We start from the raw sequence: 17,022 nt of genomic DNA, 5'->3' as shown, positions 1-17,022 counted from the left end.
ATAATTGGGTATATTAATTTCTGTGGTCTGTTGTTGGTGTCCTATTTAGAGTGAACAGTTTTTTGCCCAGTGGAAGAATTAACACAAAACCCATAATACCTGCATTAAGCTGGATTTTCTTCACATACACCAGTTAACGCAATATTCAGTGATGTAGCCAGTTTAACACAAATATGAAAATTATGTTTGAGATGGGATCTCACTAAGTAACCCTGGCTGGTCTCGAACTCATAGAAATCTCTTGCTTTCACATCCAGAATCCAGGGATTAGAGGTGAGCATCATCATGTTCACCTAAAGTTTTAAGAGCAAAAAGATCCTCATATAATCCTTAAGGAAGATCTATCAGGCAGTGCCATTCTCCCCACATAAAAGGATAAACTGAGGCCATTGCTTTCTGTGGGGGAGTTTATTGCCCCATCAGCATTCCTAGACGTCTCGGGGCAAAAACTCCCAGGTGAGGTGACCTCGCCACGTTTCCCGGTGTGAACACCACCCATAGGCTCTCTTTGCCGGAGCGAGGCCAGTGACGGTGCATCCCATTCTACAGATGTAAGCGAAGGCTCAGGGTCGCCCTGCGCCTTACTGCAGTCCTACAACGATTCAGCAGTGGTCCTAAGACCGCGCGAAGGAGAGAGTATCGGACACGGGCGCCAGGAAGCCGCCGGCCTCAAGGTCCGGGACCAGATCCGGAAACCTCCCTTCCGGTTCCCAAGTGCCCGTTTCGGAAGTGAGTCACTCTGCCAGCACATAATATGGCTTCCAGCTCATCTACCGCCCTGGAGGTCGACGGTAAGGTGGGCGGGACCCGGAAGTTGACCGTTCTGGGAATGGCGGCCGCCGGGGGCGTGGCTTCCGGCGCTCCTAGACTGCAAGTTGCCGCGGCTGAGAGCGCAGGCGGCAGCTGACAGGCGCTTTTCTTCAGACTGCTGCGGCGGGAGCCCAGCGAGGCGGGCGCCTCCAGCTCTCGTCCCAGCGTCCCGGCCCGCGAAGTTCCAGGGCGCCGGGGCATGGAAGAGGGGAAAATGGACGAGAATGAATGGAGTTACCATGGCGAAGGCAACAAGAGCCTTGTGGTGGCCCACGCGCAGGTGAGCGACTGGCGGGCGGCGCAGCTCCGGGCCTCACCCGACGACTCCCGCAGCCCTGTGCCTAGTACCTTCCAGTCCGGGTCGTGACTCCTCGTGCTTCCGCTCAGGTGGCTCCCTGGTACCCCCACAATACCCTCCTCAGCTCTATACTCATCCCCGGCACTCCTAGCTCCGTTGGCTACTCCTTCCTCTTAGTGTCCCTTCTGGGTTCTCTGTCCCCTCAGTACTCTTCCCCACAGGGCTCGGTTCTCTGTCCCCTCAGTACTCCTTCCTCACGCCCCGTGGGTGCCGCGTGGCCTTACGCTGTGCAGCCTCCGCCGGGATGCTCACTTACTGCCAGGCCACGGCGGGCCAGAGGCTGAGCTTGGACTAGGGCCTGGGCAGCACCGGGGAAAGTTCCCAGAGTGCTGTCAACTCTCAGCATGGAGTTCAGCCTCGAGAGACCACTGAGCTAGTAGTGTTCTTTCTACCTTGCTGCTGTGATGTCAGGAATGGGGCGTTACAGCAGGTTCGCCACCAGATTATATACTTTACGGTTGGTTTCTCCTTCGTTCAACTTGAAAGGGAGTTTCAGAAGATATAGTCATTTCCAAGGTGGCGAATTTAGGAAAAGTGTATGGATTTGTGTGCGGCCTCAGATTTTCTCTTGACATCTTGCTGTCTGATTACAAGTAGCAGGAATGTGGTGGGCCGGGGGAGTAGAAGGCGTGGAGGTGTCATGTGAGAAGGTTAATAGCACAGAGAGCTGGAGTGATTCCCACCTCCACCACTGAGAAGCTGTAGGCTGCATTAGGAAAGGGAAGATAGGAATAGCATGCACTTCGCCTCCATGAAGTTAAGATTGTGTGGAGCTGTACTGAGTGTTGAGCAGCCTAGAGCTTGGGTCTTGTGTCTAGTTGCCATCTCTGACCTTCTGGTGTATTTGTTCAGAATGTAGACTGAGGGGGAGAAGGCCCCTCTTGGAACACAGCTTTTTCAGGCCTTTTGTGACCAGGGAGTGCTAATGTAAGCAGGGTGGAGAAACTCTCTGCTCCCTTCGTACTGGGCATGTCTGTAGTCCTCCTTCTCCTTTGAGAGCAGGTGAACTTTGTTTCTCTACAGAGCTTCCCAGGCCTGTCTCATCCAGTCCAAGAGAGAGGGAGGCCTTTACCAAGCCTCTCCTGGCATGCTCACTTTTTCTGAGCTAGCATCAATCAGTGAGTTGAAGAGCTCTTATAAAGTCCTCTGTCAGCCCTTCCTCCTCTGTAGCATGCATACACAGCTATCCTTAGGCCCATCCTGCAGGAGCTGGGGGTGCTGGACATCTGCGCTGTCACTGCCAGCAGCACTGAGAGAAAACGTGCTGTTCCTGCTATGTGCAAACGGAATGAGAGAGAAAATGAGCCTTCTGTGGTCCTAGGTTCCTGGGGTAGAGGAACTCAATAAAGGCTGCAGGAGTATATGGGGCATGATTGTGTGGGCAAGATGGTGGACATTCAGCCAGTTCAAGAGAGGAATTGTGTCAGAGTTCTGTCTCCCCTACTCCCAGCGACACCTCCAGAAGTTTGCATTGTTAATTGTCGGTCTGAGTTACATCGTGATTTGTGACAGCTTTGCAATTTGTCCATTCTCAGGTACAGTACCTTAAGTATCCCCTGTTCACCTGGCTTAGACAGCCCTCTGACCCACTTGCTAGGCTGTCAGCCACCTGGTCACCGTCCTGTCTGCAGGCTCAGGAATGGACCCTGAGGGCTCTTGGGTAGGGACTTGTTGCATTTTAGCACAGGCGTCCCTCCATGCAGCCTGAGGGTGTGACTTGTCCTACCACCCACTTTAGACTGTGAAGCCTGTGGCCTCCTTCAAGGCCCCTGCAGCTTAACTCTCCTAAGGCATCTGCATCTGCTTCCTTTACCTTCCTCTGGTTGGTTTTGGCTCTAGAGTCTTGTGAGGTCACCGTACATTTCGTTTGTCATTCAGTCTCCTACTTAGCTGTCCAGGGCACCTAGCATTTTGGGTTGGGTTGGCCATGAGGTTGGGGCAAACAATATCCGTCCACTCCTATTATTATGCAGAACTGTCATGTTTTCCTTCTTATTGACAGAGGTAACATGAAAGACTTGTTATTTAAGTCACCTGCCCAGGAAGAACACTTGTTAAGAGAACTGCCCATTGCATGCTGGTCTGGTTTTAAAACCTTCCAGGGACCCTGTGGAGAACCTCAGATCATTTCTAGAGCCTATGATGTCTGGTGCACATGTCCGGGGCATTTAGGGGTGAACATCAAGCCTTAGGGATCATCTCACATTTTCTGTCTCAGCCTTGTGTTTTAGGATGTTTATTAAAGTAGGCTAACAGCCTATAGTGTGGGGAATGCTAGTACTGTTAATTGGAAGAAGGGAGTTACAGACAGTGTGATTGTAATTACACATATCTGGAAGGAAATACGTCAAAATATTACAAGTGTTATCGCTTTTCATAGTATCATTTGATTGCTTACTCGAGTGGGTCTCACTGAGTTGCTGTGGTTGACCTCAAACTGCTCAGCTTAAGCGATCTTTCTCCTGAGTCTCAGGGTTACAGGCTGCCATTCCTGACTCCTCACTTTGTTGTAAAAGTATTTTCTGTTCCAGGTCAGCCAAAGCTACATAATAAGACTCTGTCTCATAAGGAGAAGACTCTAAAACCTTTTATGTTGAGCATAATAATCAGGAAGGAGTTTTGAGTGTAGTTTAGTGTTAGATTGTGCATTTGCATGCTTGAGGCCCTGAGATCAGTTTCCAGCATCGAAACTATCTCCGGGTTGAAAGGGATACAGGTATGAACTATGGATTAGGTCACTAAGTGAAAGACTGTGTTTGGTCACACTGATGAAACCCTGAGAGCCAAAAGAGAGCTATGGGCCAGGCCAGCTCAGTGACCCCTAATGAGTAGTGAGAGACTCCAACAACATGCGAAGAGGACAAGAAGTTTGGACAAGATAAGTTTTTCAAAGTGTATGGTTTTGAATCTGATTTCTGTTCTTCAAGAAATTGGAAGTGATGATAATAAAGATAGTGTTCACAAAGGTTTCCATCACAGGGTTATCTACGATAGCCTAGGTAGACATCTGGCCAATGCTAGAGGAATTATCCTCCTTGTGGAGATACTGGAAGCACGGGGCTGATATTCTAACAACCTTGTGGTGTAAACCCAAGTCCTGGGCCCATCTTCAGTATTCACCTAGAACTGGTTGAAAGAGTTTGGACTTTTTCTTGTCACTGATATCTGTTAAAGAAGTGGCACATTCCACACGTGAGATGTGCAGTGATGGTCCCTCAGATCGATGCTGCTGAATCTCTCTCGTGGTGATTGGTCTAGTCACACCCTGGCTCATTGCACATTCTCTGATTCCCTACCTGGTGCTGCCAGGTTAGGATTGCTTTCCATATTCCCTTCGGTGAGGTTTAGTTTTGTGTTTGTCTTTCTGCATTTACATTGTCAGAGGCAACCTTTCTCCCTCCCTGACTCTTTCCTGCTTGGTCAAAATTCAGTTAGATTTCAGCTTTCAGTACCTTTCTCTCTTCTGAGAGCAGTAATGCAGGAGGCTTTTGTGTGTCTAGAGAGTAAGGCTTTGCTGTGCTGGTCCATCCACTATCACAGTCTGGGTGGGTAGTTCAAGGGCCTCTGATATTTGCTTGTATTTCTCTGACTCCACCTGTGGCTTCTGTGAGCCTTGAATCCTTTTCACATGTTATTGGGGTCACTGTGTTAGGGGACACTGAGCTGGCCTGGCCTGTCTCCATAGCTCCCCTTGGGCTCTAAGGATCACATCAATGTGTGATACATGTGTGAACCCTGGGATGGCTGGGAGGTTAAAGCTACAGCTGTGGAAGGTTAGGAAGGAGGTTGGACGAAGTGCCTGTTCCTACTGCTGCTGATCTGCCTTGTTCTCTCTGAGGCTATTGTTATTGAGGCTAAGCTGTGAGTGTGAACGCCTCAGCCTCAGCAGCCTTCGTCTCAGGTCCTGAGAATATGTATTAGGCTTTGTCACAGAGGTCAGTGGCTTGGCATCTCTTGCTCTAGTAACTAGCACCATAGATGGTTTCCTTATAGGTTGAGAGTCTGTGTTGAAGTTGGGTTCAGGAGACAAACCTTGGGTAGACTGGAACTCCCATCTGGATGTTATTCTCACAATTGGGACAGGCTGGGTAGAGTGCTGTTTCTGATTTCTGGTAACTGAGGCCATGTCCTGAGGGGTGATGTTCTTTTGTATCCCCTCCCTTGACAGTGATCTGAGCTTCCTGGTATCTTTCATGGGCTCTTTTCTGGGTTATCTCCTCACTAACTTGCCAAAGGACATGGCCCCTGGGATATTTGACTCAGCGAGTGATTCTACCATGAGAGTAGGATAGCTCATCTTCACTGAAGGGCTTTAATGGTACCCTTTACCCCAATTATGGTTTGGATCTTAACTGACCTCCAAAGGCCATGTTGAAGTCTTGGTCTCCAGCTGATGGTGCTGTTGGAACTTTTAGAGGCAAGGCCTAGTTGAAGGAAATTAGGTCACTAGATCCTTAGCTTTGAGGACAGTCTTGGAGCCCCAGTCTTTTCAAACTCTTGCTTTCTCTTCTGGCTGAAGTTTGGGAACCTTTTCCCTCTGCTGTGCACTTCCATTGTGATGCTCCGCCTTACCACAGGTTCAGAGTAGTGGATGAAGCAGCTAAGGATGGGAACCTGAAGCCACGAACCTTTTTTCCTTTTGTTTTTTCAAAGTTCTTTGTATTTTTATTTGTATGATGTTTCGCCAGCATATATAATTGCCATGTGTGTGGCAATGCCAGCAGAAACCAGAAGAGGGCCTCAGATCCCCTGGAACTAGAGTTACAGATGGTTGTTATCCATTGTGTGGGTGCTGGGAACTGAAGCCTGGCCCTTTGGAAGAGCAGCCAGTGTTGTCTTTCCAGCCCCTCCTTTCTTCCTTGTAAACTTATTTTCTAGACATTTTGTCATGGATATAGCTAGCGCTCTTTTGAGTTACTTTGGCGAGTTCTGTGTGGCCTTTTAGTTCTCGTTAGTTATTCAGTGTAGCTTCTTTGCCTCCAGAAACAGAGAAGTAGAAGAAAGTAGGAATCACTTGGTGGCCCCCGACTTACTTAGAAAATGAATTCTGAGCACTTCGATGTTCTTGCTTCCAATCCTTTGCAGCTGTCTGTTTTAGCATCCTCTGGCCAATGGTACCTCTTCTACTTGTCTTTGCTAATGGGAACTGTTTTGGGGCAGGGTTTTTTCCACTTGTCACTGGGCATTCCCTGATTCCTCTTCACTACCCATCCCCGCCCCTCAGTCAGGGTAGGCCCTTTGTGAGGGTTGATTGGAACTGGGTGGCTGGCTGGCTCTGCTGAGCTGAGTGTGTCTGAGTGCTGATGCTGACATCGACCTTTAACGCTGATGACAGGTCTCCTGGAGGAGGAGTGGTTGGAAGCTGATGACAATTTGTGGATGATGAATGTGTAGGTGGAGAAAATAGTTTCTCTTGAAATGGATCCATCACTGCATTGAGGTTTTTCCTAGTTGGTCACAGTTTGAGCTACCTGATGGGAAGAGAGAGGAGACTTGTGGGTGACAGAGGCCGAGCTACTGTGCATGGTTGTGATGGCTGAGGACATCTTGTGGGGGGGATGGTCCAGTAATGGAGAACCAGTGTTATTGTGGGCTTTGCTGCCTGGGTCCCACAAGGTTTGTGTCCAGACTGCCTGGGACTAGCTGGCACCCCCAATCCCTTAGTTGACAACTCAGCAGCCAAATGGAGCGGGACAACTGGACATGTGATATGGAGATGCCCTGGGATTCAGGCCTGCCTCCAAGCTCAGTCCACTGCACATGACCTTAAGTGCCAAAAAATGTCTGGGCTTCCCTTCAGGCCTAACTTTTCACATTGTATACCTTGGGATTCATGTGGTCCACCTCAGAGGGAGAGGTGGTGCAGAGACCATAGTCTGGAAGTATTTGCTCTGCAGTAGTGATGATGTTGATGTTTTATGTGTCAAGGAGGAGCCAACAGGTTTTTGTTCCCTGGACCCTCCCACCCAGGGTCTCAAATGTAGCTCTGGCCTAATGCCCTCTGTGTACACCAGCCTAACTGCAGGCTCAGAGATCAGCCTGTCTCTCCACTGCTCTGGGAGTAAAGGCATACACCACACCTGGCTTTTGTTTTTGTTTCAAAGACAGGTCTTTCCTTAGTCTAGGCTGAAGTAGAATTTACCTTGTGGATCAGCCTGGCCTAAAACATGCCATCCTGTCTCAGCCTCCAAGTACTGGGATTGTAAGTGTGAGCCACCTTGCCTAGGTATATTAACTTTTTCCCCCTTAGTAGGATAGAGACTTGATCCCCTCCTCTCCCCACCAGGAGCTGAGGACCAAACCCAGTGCCCTGTGCTTGCTAGGCAAGCGCTCTACCACTGAGCTAAGTCCCCAACCCCAAGACTTGCTTTTGAATTAACTTGTATTGATGCTAGTGTGTGTGTGTGTGTGTGTGTGTGTGTGTGTGTGTGTGTGTGTGTAATGCAAAGGAAATAGATAGTTTCCATATGTAAGCAGGCTTCCTGTCTTGTGTTTATCAAGAACAAGGCAGCAGGAACTTTGGAAATCTGAAGTCACACTATCAGGTACCATTAGTAAGATGCTGCCAGGTGTGGGTTCAGTGACTTCCTATTGTTGGCATTTGTTTGTGCACAGGGCTTCCGAACTGGTTTCTCTGAGGACACAGTGGGGAGTTCCTGTGTTAGAAAGACTCATGGGACTTGCCTAGTACCACCCTTCCTAAGCCTGCCTGGCTACAGAATTCTGTTGTGCAGCTTTAGTCCCTGGGAGGTGGAGAGAGACACCACTTTCCTCTGGCTGCAGTAGAGCTCTAAGAACAAGCTTGGCTCCTGTGGGCTCCCCATGGGACAGAGTGAGATTTCCTCTGCTTGTAGGCCAGGACAGGGGGGCTCTGTCCTCACTGATAAGGACATCAGTGTGTCCTGTGGTGATGCTCAATCATGGTCAGGTTTTCCCTGAAGAGCATGGTAGGTCCCCTGGAACTGTAGTTACAGGTGGTTGACGGATGTGGTTACAGATAAGCTGCCGTTTTAGTTCCAAAAGTTGAATCTGGGTCCTTTGCGAAAGCAGTGTCTACTCTTAACCTCCGAATCATCCTTCCAACTGCACTTTTAAAAGCCATTTTTGAGACAGGGTTTCATGCTGCATATAACCTGGGTCAGCTTGTAGGTCATAGAAGTCCTTGCCTCAGCCGTCCTACTGCTGGGACTGCACGTACATGTTAGCACACCCAGCTTGGGGTGTGTGTGTGTGTGTGTGTGTGTGTGTGTGTGTGTGTGCGCGTGCGTGTGCTTGTGCCTCCCCCTCCCCCTGACTCCCCTTTCAAAATAGGTTCTTGCTATGCAGTCCAAGCTGGCTGGAAACTCGATTCTTAGCTTAGGAGGCTGAAACAGGAATACCATGAGGCCAGCCTGGGTTACACATTGTGTTCTGAAGTAAGATTGCTAAAAAAAAAAAAAAAAAAAAAAAAAAAAAAAGAAAGGAAAAGAAACAAAAAGAAAAGAAAAAGAAGACCCAAAACTGTGGTTGTTGAATCTGGAAATGCCATTGAACTTGTCATGAATGTCCTTTGAGAGCTCTTTGTCCGAAGAGATTGTATGATGCTTCACTTAACAGTTTGTGCTTAAAAGAAATTCTGTCCTTTTTTGGGAACAAGATCTTGCTAGACATTGTGATTTAATGAATGTGAGATGAGTTAGGTTTGGTGGCACATAACTGCGATCCCAGTGCTTGGGAGGTGGGAACAGGAAGATGATGAATTGAAGTCTTCCCAGGCTATATAGTGAGAACCTGTTTAAAAACAAACTAGGAGGGTAAGAGGAATGGCTCACAGGTTAAGATCATGTATGCTGGAAGGGGAAAAAAAAAAAAAAAAGATCATGTATGCTTGCTTTTCCAGAGGACCCGAGTTCACTCATCAGAACCCAGCATTGGTCAACTCACAGTTGCCTGTGCTTCAGCTCTTGTGGATTCAATGTGTTCTTGTTGCTTTTCAGAGCCCCTGCACTTGTCCCTGGGCATATGTACACCATTTGCATAACTAGTACTACCCTGTGGGTTCTGGGACTCAAATCCAGGTCCACTCAAAGAACAGCCAGTGCTCTTAACCTCTGAACTATCTCATCAGCCCCTGGATAATGACTTTTTTGAGGTTCCTTATTTCCTTAAGATTAATATCAAGGATGAGTGGGCTGGGTCAAAGGCCACAGATTTTGCTGACTGCCTTGTGGTGTAAGCTTTCTGAAGTGACCCAAACTGAATCTCTTCCATGCTGCCCCGGCCCTTTCTCCACGACTGCTAACCCTTGTCTGAGTGTTAAGCCGGTACTGACCATGCTTTGTTTTCTTTTCCCAACAGCGCTGTGTAGTTCTGCGCTTTCTGAAGTTTCCTCCAAATAAGAAGAAGGTAAGGCTGGTGGGCTGGCTACTGTTGTTATAGCTTTAAGACGACCTAGATGTTTTCCAGGGGTTTGTATGTATGCTTTGTGGTGCTAGAAGTTGAAAATGGGGCTTTGCCCAGGATAGGGAAATGCTCTATCTCTAGGGTTTAATCCTATATCCTAAGCCTTTCAGTGCAGAAATATTAATGCTAATTGTAGAAATTTAAGTATGTTGTATTCTGTTGTGTTCATTCAATATGGGATGTAGTGGATCCTTACTCCTGATGTGTGAGCTCGCAGGTCCTCTGTGTCACTGTGTGTCACTCTATGGTAGGTCTGCCTGTCCTGCTTGGGATTCTAGGACTAGGTTCTAACTTATGATTTCCTTAGTTGCCTCAGCCCCATGTGGCTCTCAGGCAGCTAGTGAATGGCTCAGCCTCCCTCAGACTGTGTGCTGGGACAACAGCAGCAGATACCTGGTTGGAGTCACAGGAGCCTCCGATATTCAGTATCGACTTGAGATTTACCAGAAAGCAACAATACCTCAACTTGGGTAAAGAGTGTGGAAGCAGTCTTCATGGAGCGTCCATAGACTGTGCCTGGATGACTCAGCCTCTGCTCTACCAGAGACTGTCCACTGTGACTTCAGCATAACACTTATCTACCCAGTGTGACACATTCTATTTTCTTACACAGAACCTCACAGTGGGGGAAGGTGGAAGTCTTTGAGGAGGTCATTATATCATCTGAGAGGCAGTGTGTCAAGTATCTGAGAGCAGAGGCAGATGGGACAGCGGTGGTAGAGGTGATATGGGCCTTGTTTCCCGGGAGCCAGCAGGAATGTTGCCTTTAACTGGGCAGGAGTGAGAGTCAAAGGTGGGTTTTACAGGCAGAAGGAATAGGGTGGGGCCCAGGCATCCTATGGGCCCGCCTCAGCTGCTGAAGAGAAATGACCCAAGGTGTTCTCTTTCTGTCAGATGTATCTTGGGTGCTTCATCCTCTTGGTCTGTCCTTGTGTGGCGGCTGCAGTGTGGCCCCATCTGAGTGGTTGGTTACCCTACCAGGCCTCCTGAGCGGTGTCTTCCTGGGGATTCATGCACTCATCCTTCTGTTCTTCAGATGGCTTTGTTTTATTGGAAGCTCTAACATAGCTGTACAGGGCTGCTGTGTGTGTTCTGGGAATTTCAGCCAGGCTAAGTTCTGACAAGATCCAATTGTAGGAGCTGTGGGATAGCCACACGTACTTGAATGTGGAGAACAATTTTGTGTATGGGTGGTGAGTTCTCCAGAGGTTTATGGGGTACATGGGATGGCAGCTTAGTCTGTGCTGAGTTAGGCTTCTGGGAATGGGGTGCTACTAGGATCCCTGACTGGAGGTCCATCCTGAAGCTATCCTGTGCTTGCCTCTTCCAGACCTCAGAAGAGATACTTCAGCATCTGCAGAACATAGTGGACTTTGGCAAAAATGTCATGAAAGACTTTTTGGGAGAGAACTATGTTCATTGTGGGGTAAGTGCTATTTATTCTAGTCTCACTCAGTTCTGACATCTCAGTGAGAGCCATTGTGCAGTGAGACTCTTCGAGCTTTTCTCACCTGCTGTGCCATGTGGCAATCAGCTCTGCCAGAGGTGTCTGAGTAGTGAAGTTCTTCAGTGAGAACCTTGTACGTTATCCTTGAGCCCGGAGGGATAGCTTTGCCCTGTGTTCCTATGGTTTAAGAATCAATGTGAGTCTGGGGTTGGGAATTTAGCTCAGTGGTAGAGCGCTTGCCTAGCAAGCGCAAGGCCCTGGGTTCGGTCCCCAGCTCCGAAAAAAAAAAAAAAAAAAAAAGAATAGGAAAAAAAAAATAAAGGTTAAGAATCAATGTGGGTCCATTCCTGGGGGTTCCTCTTGGAGGAGGCCTGTGGATGCAAACCTGGGTGTGAATTGCCGTGGACAATACTCAGTGAGGGCCACAGAATAAAGGCTTTGGAAACCCTTAACATTGCATCTGTTTGGGGTTTACTGTCCTCGTAGCTTGCCTGTGGTTGGGAGGGACTAGATAAAGGATGCCCCTTGGCTTACCTGTCTAACCTGACTTGTCTTCTGAGTTTGGGACTTTGAAAGTCTCCATTTTGACTTTCCTTGGCTACTGACTTTGTAGTCTGTCCTCCACAATGTCTAGGGTTAGGGATGTTTGGAGGTCAGGCATGATCCCTCAGGAGCATTCCTGTAGTTTCCACACAGGATATATCCACTGAATGCTGTTGGTACCTACTTGGTACCTGTCTTGAAGAAAGATAGTCAGAGGTACCGTCTGCTGGGTACCGTTTTCCAAATGCTAGGCTGAGTGGAAGCCTCTGCTCAAGTCTAGATGGCTAAGGGGAGCTGGGTCTTCCTGGGGCAAGATCCCAGCCAGCATTTTTGTCTAGGCAGGTTTCTTTTGTCACTAGGGAACTTTTTCTGAAGACTCAGTTCTGTCATGTTGGGAACATAGGGCAGGGATGACAGTGACAAACATGGTTTAAATTGCTCCCAGTGTGATGAGAGCTTAAGCTGCTGTTCAGTGGTGCGGCTAGCTGGCCAGATGGCTGGATTTCTTGCAGCCCTTGTTCTCTGTCTATAGATGCTACAGGACTAGGGGGGGCTGTGACAAGAGATGCTGGTGGTGTGGTGGTCACTGGTGTCATGGGTCCTGGCTGGCTGTCAGGAGAGCCAGCTGCTTTTAGTGCTCTGAAATGTTCTTGCTTCTGTGTAACCTCTATGTGCTCTGAAAGCAATAGATGAGCTCTTACTGCCAAGCTGGCATACTGCATTTTTTAAACTATAGTGTTTTACTGTGGAGCAGACTGAAACTCACCGTTTGAACTGTTTAACTCTGCATGGTTTGAAGCATTACCAGTCTGCAGGACGTTGTGGAATCCGTACCTTATGTGTGTTTTCTTTCAGGAGGTTGTTCAGCTGCCTTTAGAGTTTGTGAAACAACTGTGTTTAAAGATACAGTGTGAAAGACCAGGTAAGAGGGTCGAACAGTGTTTGCCTCGTTTGTTTATTTTTGGACAGGTCTCTCGTGTATCCCTGGCTGGCTGGGAACTCCTTGTGTAGACCAGCTGACCTTGCAAGCCCAGATACCTGCCTGCTTCTGTTTCCTAAGTGTTGTGATTACAGGCATGTACCACCATGGTTGTCTCGTTTACAGTTTTAAAAGTCTTTGAAGTGTCCAACCCAGGTTAGGTTCAGGCATTTTGCAGCAGTATTGTGGCCATAGGCTTTGTCTCCAGCCCTATGGTCTCTTTTCTTAGTTTGCTGGTTTCTTAGTTGGCTTTGATGGCAAAAATCAGATTAAAGCTTTTTTCTTTATGATCAAGCATGTAAAGCCCATGTGTTGGTTGTGAAAATGTCTCACTATCGACACTGCCAGGCAATAATGCTATAGAATTCTTCATAATAAAATCCTTTCTGATTTGATTCAGAAAATGAAATAGGACTTTGGGGTCTGTCTGGGGCAGGAGCAGGACCAGGAGGTGGAGGATACAGGACAGCACTGGGCTCTGGTGTTGAAGTCCACAAAGACAGACAGAAGCCAGTTTCAGGGCTCCGTTCACCCACAGATGCTCAGCATCCCCATTCCGTTTCATAATCCCGTGATATGGGCAGTGGTGACTTTTGACAAATCGGTGGGGTGGCAGAGGCAGGCAGATCTCTGAGTTCAAGGTCAGCCTGGACTACAGAGTGAGTTCCAGGACAGCTCGGGCTACACGGAGAGATTTTTTTCTCAGGGGAAAAAATAAAGTGTGATAATTCATGGTGACAAGAACTCTGTGTTGGGTTAAGTCTGACTTTTGGAAGGGAAGCTGGTGCTCCAGAGCCAGGAGCCCACTTCTATCAGAGCTAAGGTGATGTGGGAGCACAAAGAATCAGAAGTTGGAAGGAAGGAAGAAAAGGAAGAAAGGAAGGGAGGAAGGGAAGGAAGGGAAGGAAGGGAAGGGAGGGAAGGGAGGGAAGGGAGGGAAGGGAGGGAAGGGAGGAAGGGAAGGGAGGAAGGGAAGGGAGGAAGGGAGGAAGGGAGGGAGGGAAGGGAGGGAAGGGAGGGAAGGGAGGGAAGGGAGGGAAGGGAGGGGCTGTAGTACACTTCTCCCTGTTCCTGGGCAAAGGGAGTGGTGGAATTGGCGACCATTTCCAAGACTCTTCTCACTTCTGATATTTGTTGCACATTTGAAAGTTCCCCAAGGTATGGTCAGGTTTAAAGATTGGCTAAAAGGACCCTAGATCTCAGTTATGTGGTTAGGATCAGTACAATAGGAGGTAAGGATGAATCTGCCAATTGAAGAGTTATGGGTTCTGGAGAGTCCAGACGTCCGCTACAATGACTGTATGTGATGGCATATACCTCCAAGAAGCTTTCTAAGCCTCAGTGTCAAGGGCTTAGAGCTTGACAAGGCTGACCTCCCACTGATTCTCTCAGGTTTTCACTCTGTGAGGATAGTGGTATGTAGCCTGAGGCTATGCACTAGCCTTCCCACTTCCCTATTGCCTGCCAAGGATTCTAGTATTATAGGGCTGGCTATCTCTTACCTTGACTCTCAGGCGTGACTCTTGCTCTGTTTTCCAGAGTCCCGTTGTGACAAGGACCTGGACACACTCAGTGGTTATGCTATGTGCCTTCCCAATTTGACCAGACTTCAGACCTTCCCCTTTGCAGAGCACCGACCAATTCTGTGTGTGGAGATTAAGGTGAGTTTTTATTCACGGTGGCCGGCACTGCCTATAGGTAGAGGGGAGACTGCTCTCAGGCAGTGAGTCTCTCTGCTATGAGTATGTGCTCAGCCTTCCCACAGCTCCCCTACATGCTGTGTGCTCTAGTTCCTTCCACCTGGGCTGGGCAAACTTTGGTTAGGGAGAACCAGAGAGAAGCATTTTGGGTGCCCTTCTGTACGGGCTGTTTCTGAAAACATGTCTCCTGTCTATATGGTCTCCTGTCTATATGGTCTCCTGTCTATATGGTCTCCTGTCTATATGGTCTCCTGTCTATATGGTCTCCTGTCTATATGGTCTCCTGTCTATATGGTCTCCTGTCTATATGGTCTCCTGTCTATACGCTTGCTGCTTCATGCACTGAAGACCCAGCCCTACGGTGCCTTCTGACTAGGGACTGCTTCCTGTGCAGGAGGGTTTTCTCAGAGGCACAGCCACCTGTGTGCCCTACAGAAGTACCTGTGAACTGCACCAGAGTTCTAGATCTTAGACCAAGACTTCCTTACTTCAGCTGCCTATGTTCAGTAGTTGGCCAATTGCCCTAGAAGACACCCACCCGCCCCAACTCCACAGGGCCGTTAAGTCTCTCCTCTTCCTTCCTTCTGAAAGGTGATGACCCCCTGAGGCATCCCTTGGCCCAAGTGCTTGGGTCTTATGATCCTTGAGGGCTGGACATTCTGTCTCTTCAGTTACACTGTCCAGAACGCTAAGCTCAGGACAGTGTGCTGACAGCATGCAGATTTTAGAAGGCAGCCGGGATCCCTGACGTTCTGGAAACCTAGCAACTATCAGATGGGCGCTCTGCAGGGCATATGTTAATGGCAGTGGGAACAATGGTTGTGCTTCTTGGAGCTGGGAGCCCTGGACCCATCTCCACTCCTTCCAGTCTGCCAGTGGAGAGTACAAAGCTGCTCTGTATAAGCCAGGCAGAGCTCCACCAGTCCTCTCAGCGAGCGGGCTGGCCTCTGGAGGCAGAGGGGTGTATACCGTTATGAGGAAAGCTGAAAGCACAACTTCTGGGGATATTTCTACCTGATACTTGCTCTTCTCTATCTCATAGTGTGTGTGTGTGTGTGTGTGTGTATTTGTGTTGTTTAAGAAGTATGTGATTTCTTCTTAAACATTTTTTTTCTCTTATATTACAGCCAAAATGTGGGTTTATTCCTTTCTCAAATGGTGTCACCCACGAGATGAAGCACAAGGTGTGCCGGTACTGCATGCACCAGCACCTCAAGGTGAGACTCGGGCTCAGTGCGAGTGTGCAGAGCGCGGGGCGTGTGTGTGTGTGTGAGGAGGTCAGAGGACAACTTGTTGTTTGATCTGTGGATCAAACTGTTTATGCAGTGCTGGCCACTAAGTGCCAGGTGTCACGCATGCAAGGCAAGCGCCTGCCACCTGAGCTAAGCCCTAGTCCTCCCTTTGCTTGTCTCTCTTGCAGCCCTCCTATCTAACCCGTCAGGCTCTGCTCTAGCTCTGTGGCCTTTAAACCCATCCCTACGTCACACACAGGGGTAGCAGTTAGAGGCGCTGCATGTGACCGCAGAGCTGGGCTGTCTGGCTCTCCGAGCTTTCACTTCCATCCGCCTTTACAGCTTTTCTTTCCCCTGATTCTCTCTCTCACTTACGTTGTGGCAGTGCTCAGCTCGTCCATGCCTTACAAGTGGTTTGCAGGTGCTTTTCTTGTTTTTCTCTGCGGGCAGTGCTCTTTTTTTTTTTTTTTTTTTGCATAAACATGTTGAAATAAGTTCAGTTAACTTCTTTTTTATTTTGTTTGTGTCTTGATATTTTAGCCAATCAGTCACAGCCAAAACCAGTGGTGAGAGCCTTCCCGGTTTCTTCTGAAGGTTTCTTTGTAATTTTAGATCGCTATTTTCAGTTAAATTTTTTGTGTATGGTGTTTAAGTGTCCAGTTTTATTCTTTTGCATATAGATAGGTATCTGGTTTTCTCAGTTTCTATGACTGTCCTCTTCTCTAAGCATTGGTCCAGGCACCCTTGTTGAAGATGTTTGGCATGTAGCGAGGGGTTCCTCTCTGTTCCTTTTCTTATTAGTATATTTGTCTGTCTTCATGCCAGTGCCACACTACTTTGATTACCGTGTTTATTTTTCTTCTTAAAGATTTATATATTTTTATGTGCATTGGTGTTCTGCCTGCACACCTGTGCAAGGATGCCCAGATCCTCTGGAACAGTGTTTACAGATGGTTGTGAGCCTCCGTGTGGGTGCTGGGAATTGAACTCAGGACCTCTGGAAGAGCAGCCAGTGCTCTTAGCCTCTGAGCCATCTCTCCAGCCCCAATTACTTTAGTTTTTTTTTTTATACTGGAATTTTTTTATTGTTGATTCAATGTTACAAGATTCCTTCTCTTCTCTCCGTCTTCCTTCCCTCTTTTCCCTCTCCTTTATCCTTCTCCTTTACCCTCTCTTGCTTTTTAAAGACAGGATCTAATGTAGCCTATGTTGGCTTTGAGGATGATCTCCACCTCTTAGGAGTGTAAGCATGTACTACACCCAGTTCCTGTCCTTGGCTTCAACAGCCCTGGTGTGTGTAGATGGGGGTGTCTTGGAATTCATCTGAACAGTTATGGCTTATCTCCTCTGTTTACTGACCTTTCTAGTTACTCTCACTTGAGTTGTGTCTTCAACTACACATTTAGTTATTTAAATGATGTTGTATTTGCACCTGTGTGGATATGAGTATGACCTGTGCAGATCCACATACAAGCAAAACACCCATTCCATAACATTTTTTTTTTCTAGAA

General features: G+C 48.1%; 1 protein-coding gene across 10 annotated transcripts in view; it reads left to right on the top strand.

The window, feature by feature from the left end:
• The first annotated feature begins 865 nt into the window (after window positions 1-865).
• The window catches only part of Ippk (inositol-pentakisphosphate 2-kinase), a 39,213-nt gene continuing 23,056 nt past the window's right edge, over window positions 866-17,022 (top strand). For 5 of the 10 annotated variants that reach the window (XR_015640763.1, XR_015640764.1, XR_015640761.1 and 2 more), the window contains 6 exon segments: window positions 866-1,090; window positions 9,506-9,553; window positions 10,941-11,036; window positions 12,456-12,522; window positions 14,119-14,240; window positions 15,407-15,496. Coding sequence is in view for 5 of the 10 variants with exons in the window: in NM_001008556.2 (NP_001008556.2) it covers window positions 1,010-1,090; window positions 9,506-9,553; window positions 10,941-11,036; window positions 12,456-12,522; window positions 14,119-14,240; window positions 15,407-15,496 (504 nt within the window). In the remaining 5 variants the exon portion in view is untranslated. 10 annotated transcript variants of the gene reach the window in all.

The sequence above is a fragment of the Rattus norvegicus genome, chromosome 17 (genome assembly GCF_021556685.1).
Source record: "Rattus norvegicus strain SHRSP/BbbUtx chromosome 17, alternate assembly SHRSP_T2T, whole genome shotgun sequence".
Taxonomy (NCBI): domain Eukaryota; kingdom Metazoa; phylum Chordata; class Mammalia; order Rodentia; family Muridae; genus Rattus; species Rattus norvegicus.
Note: the sequence above shows the minus strand (reverse complement) of the source record. Positions and strands in the feature narration are given on the sequence as shown.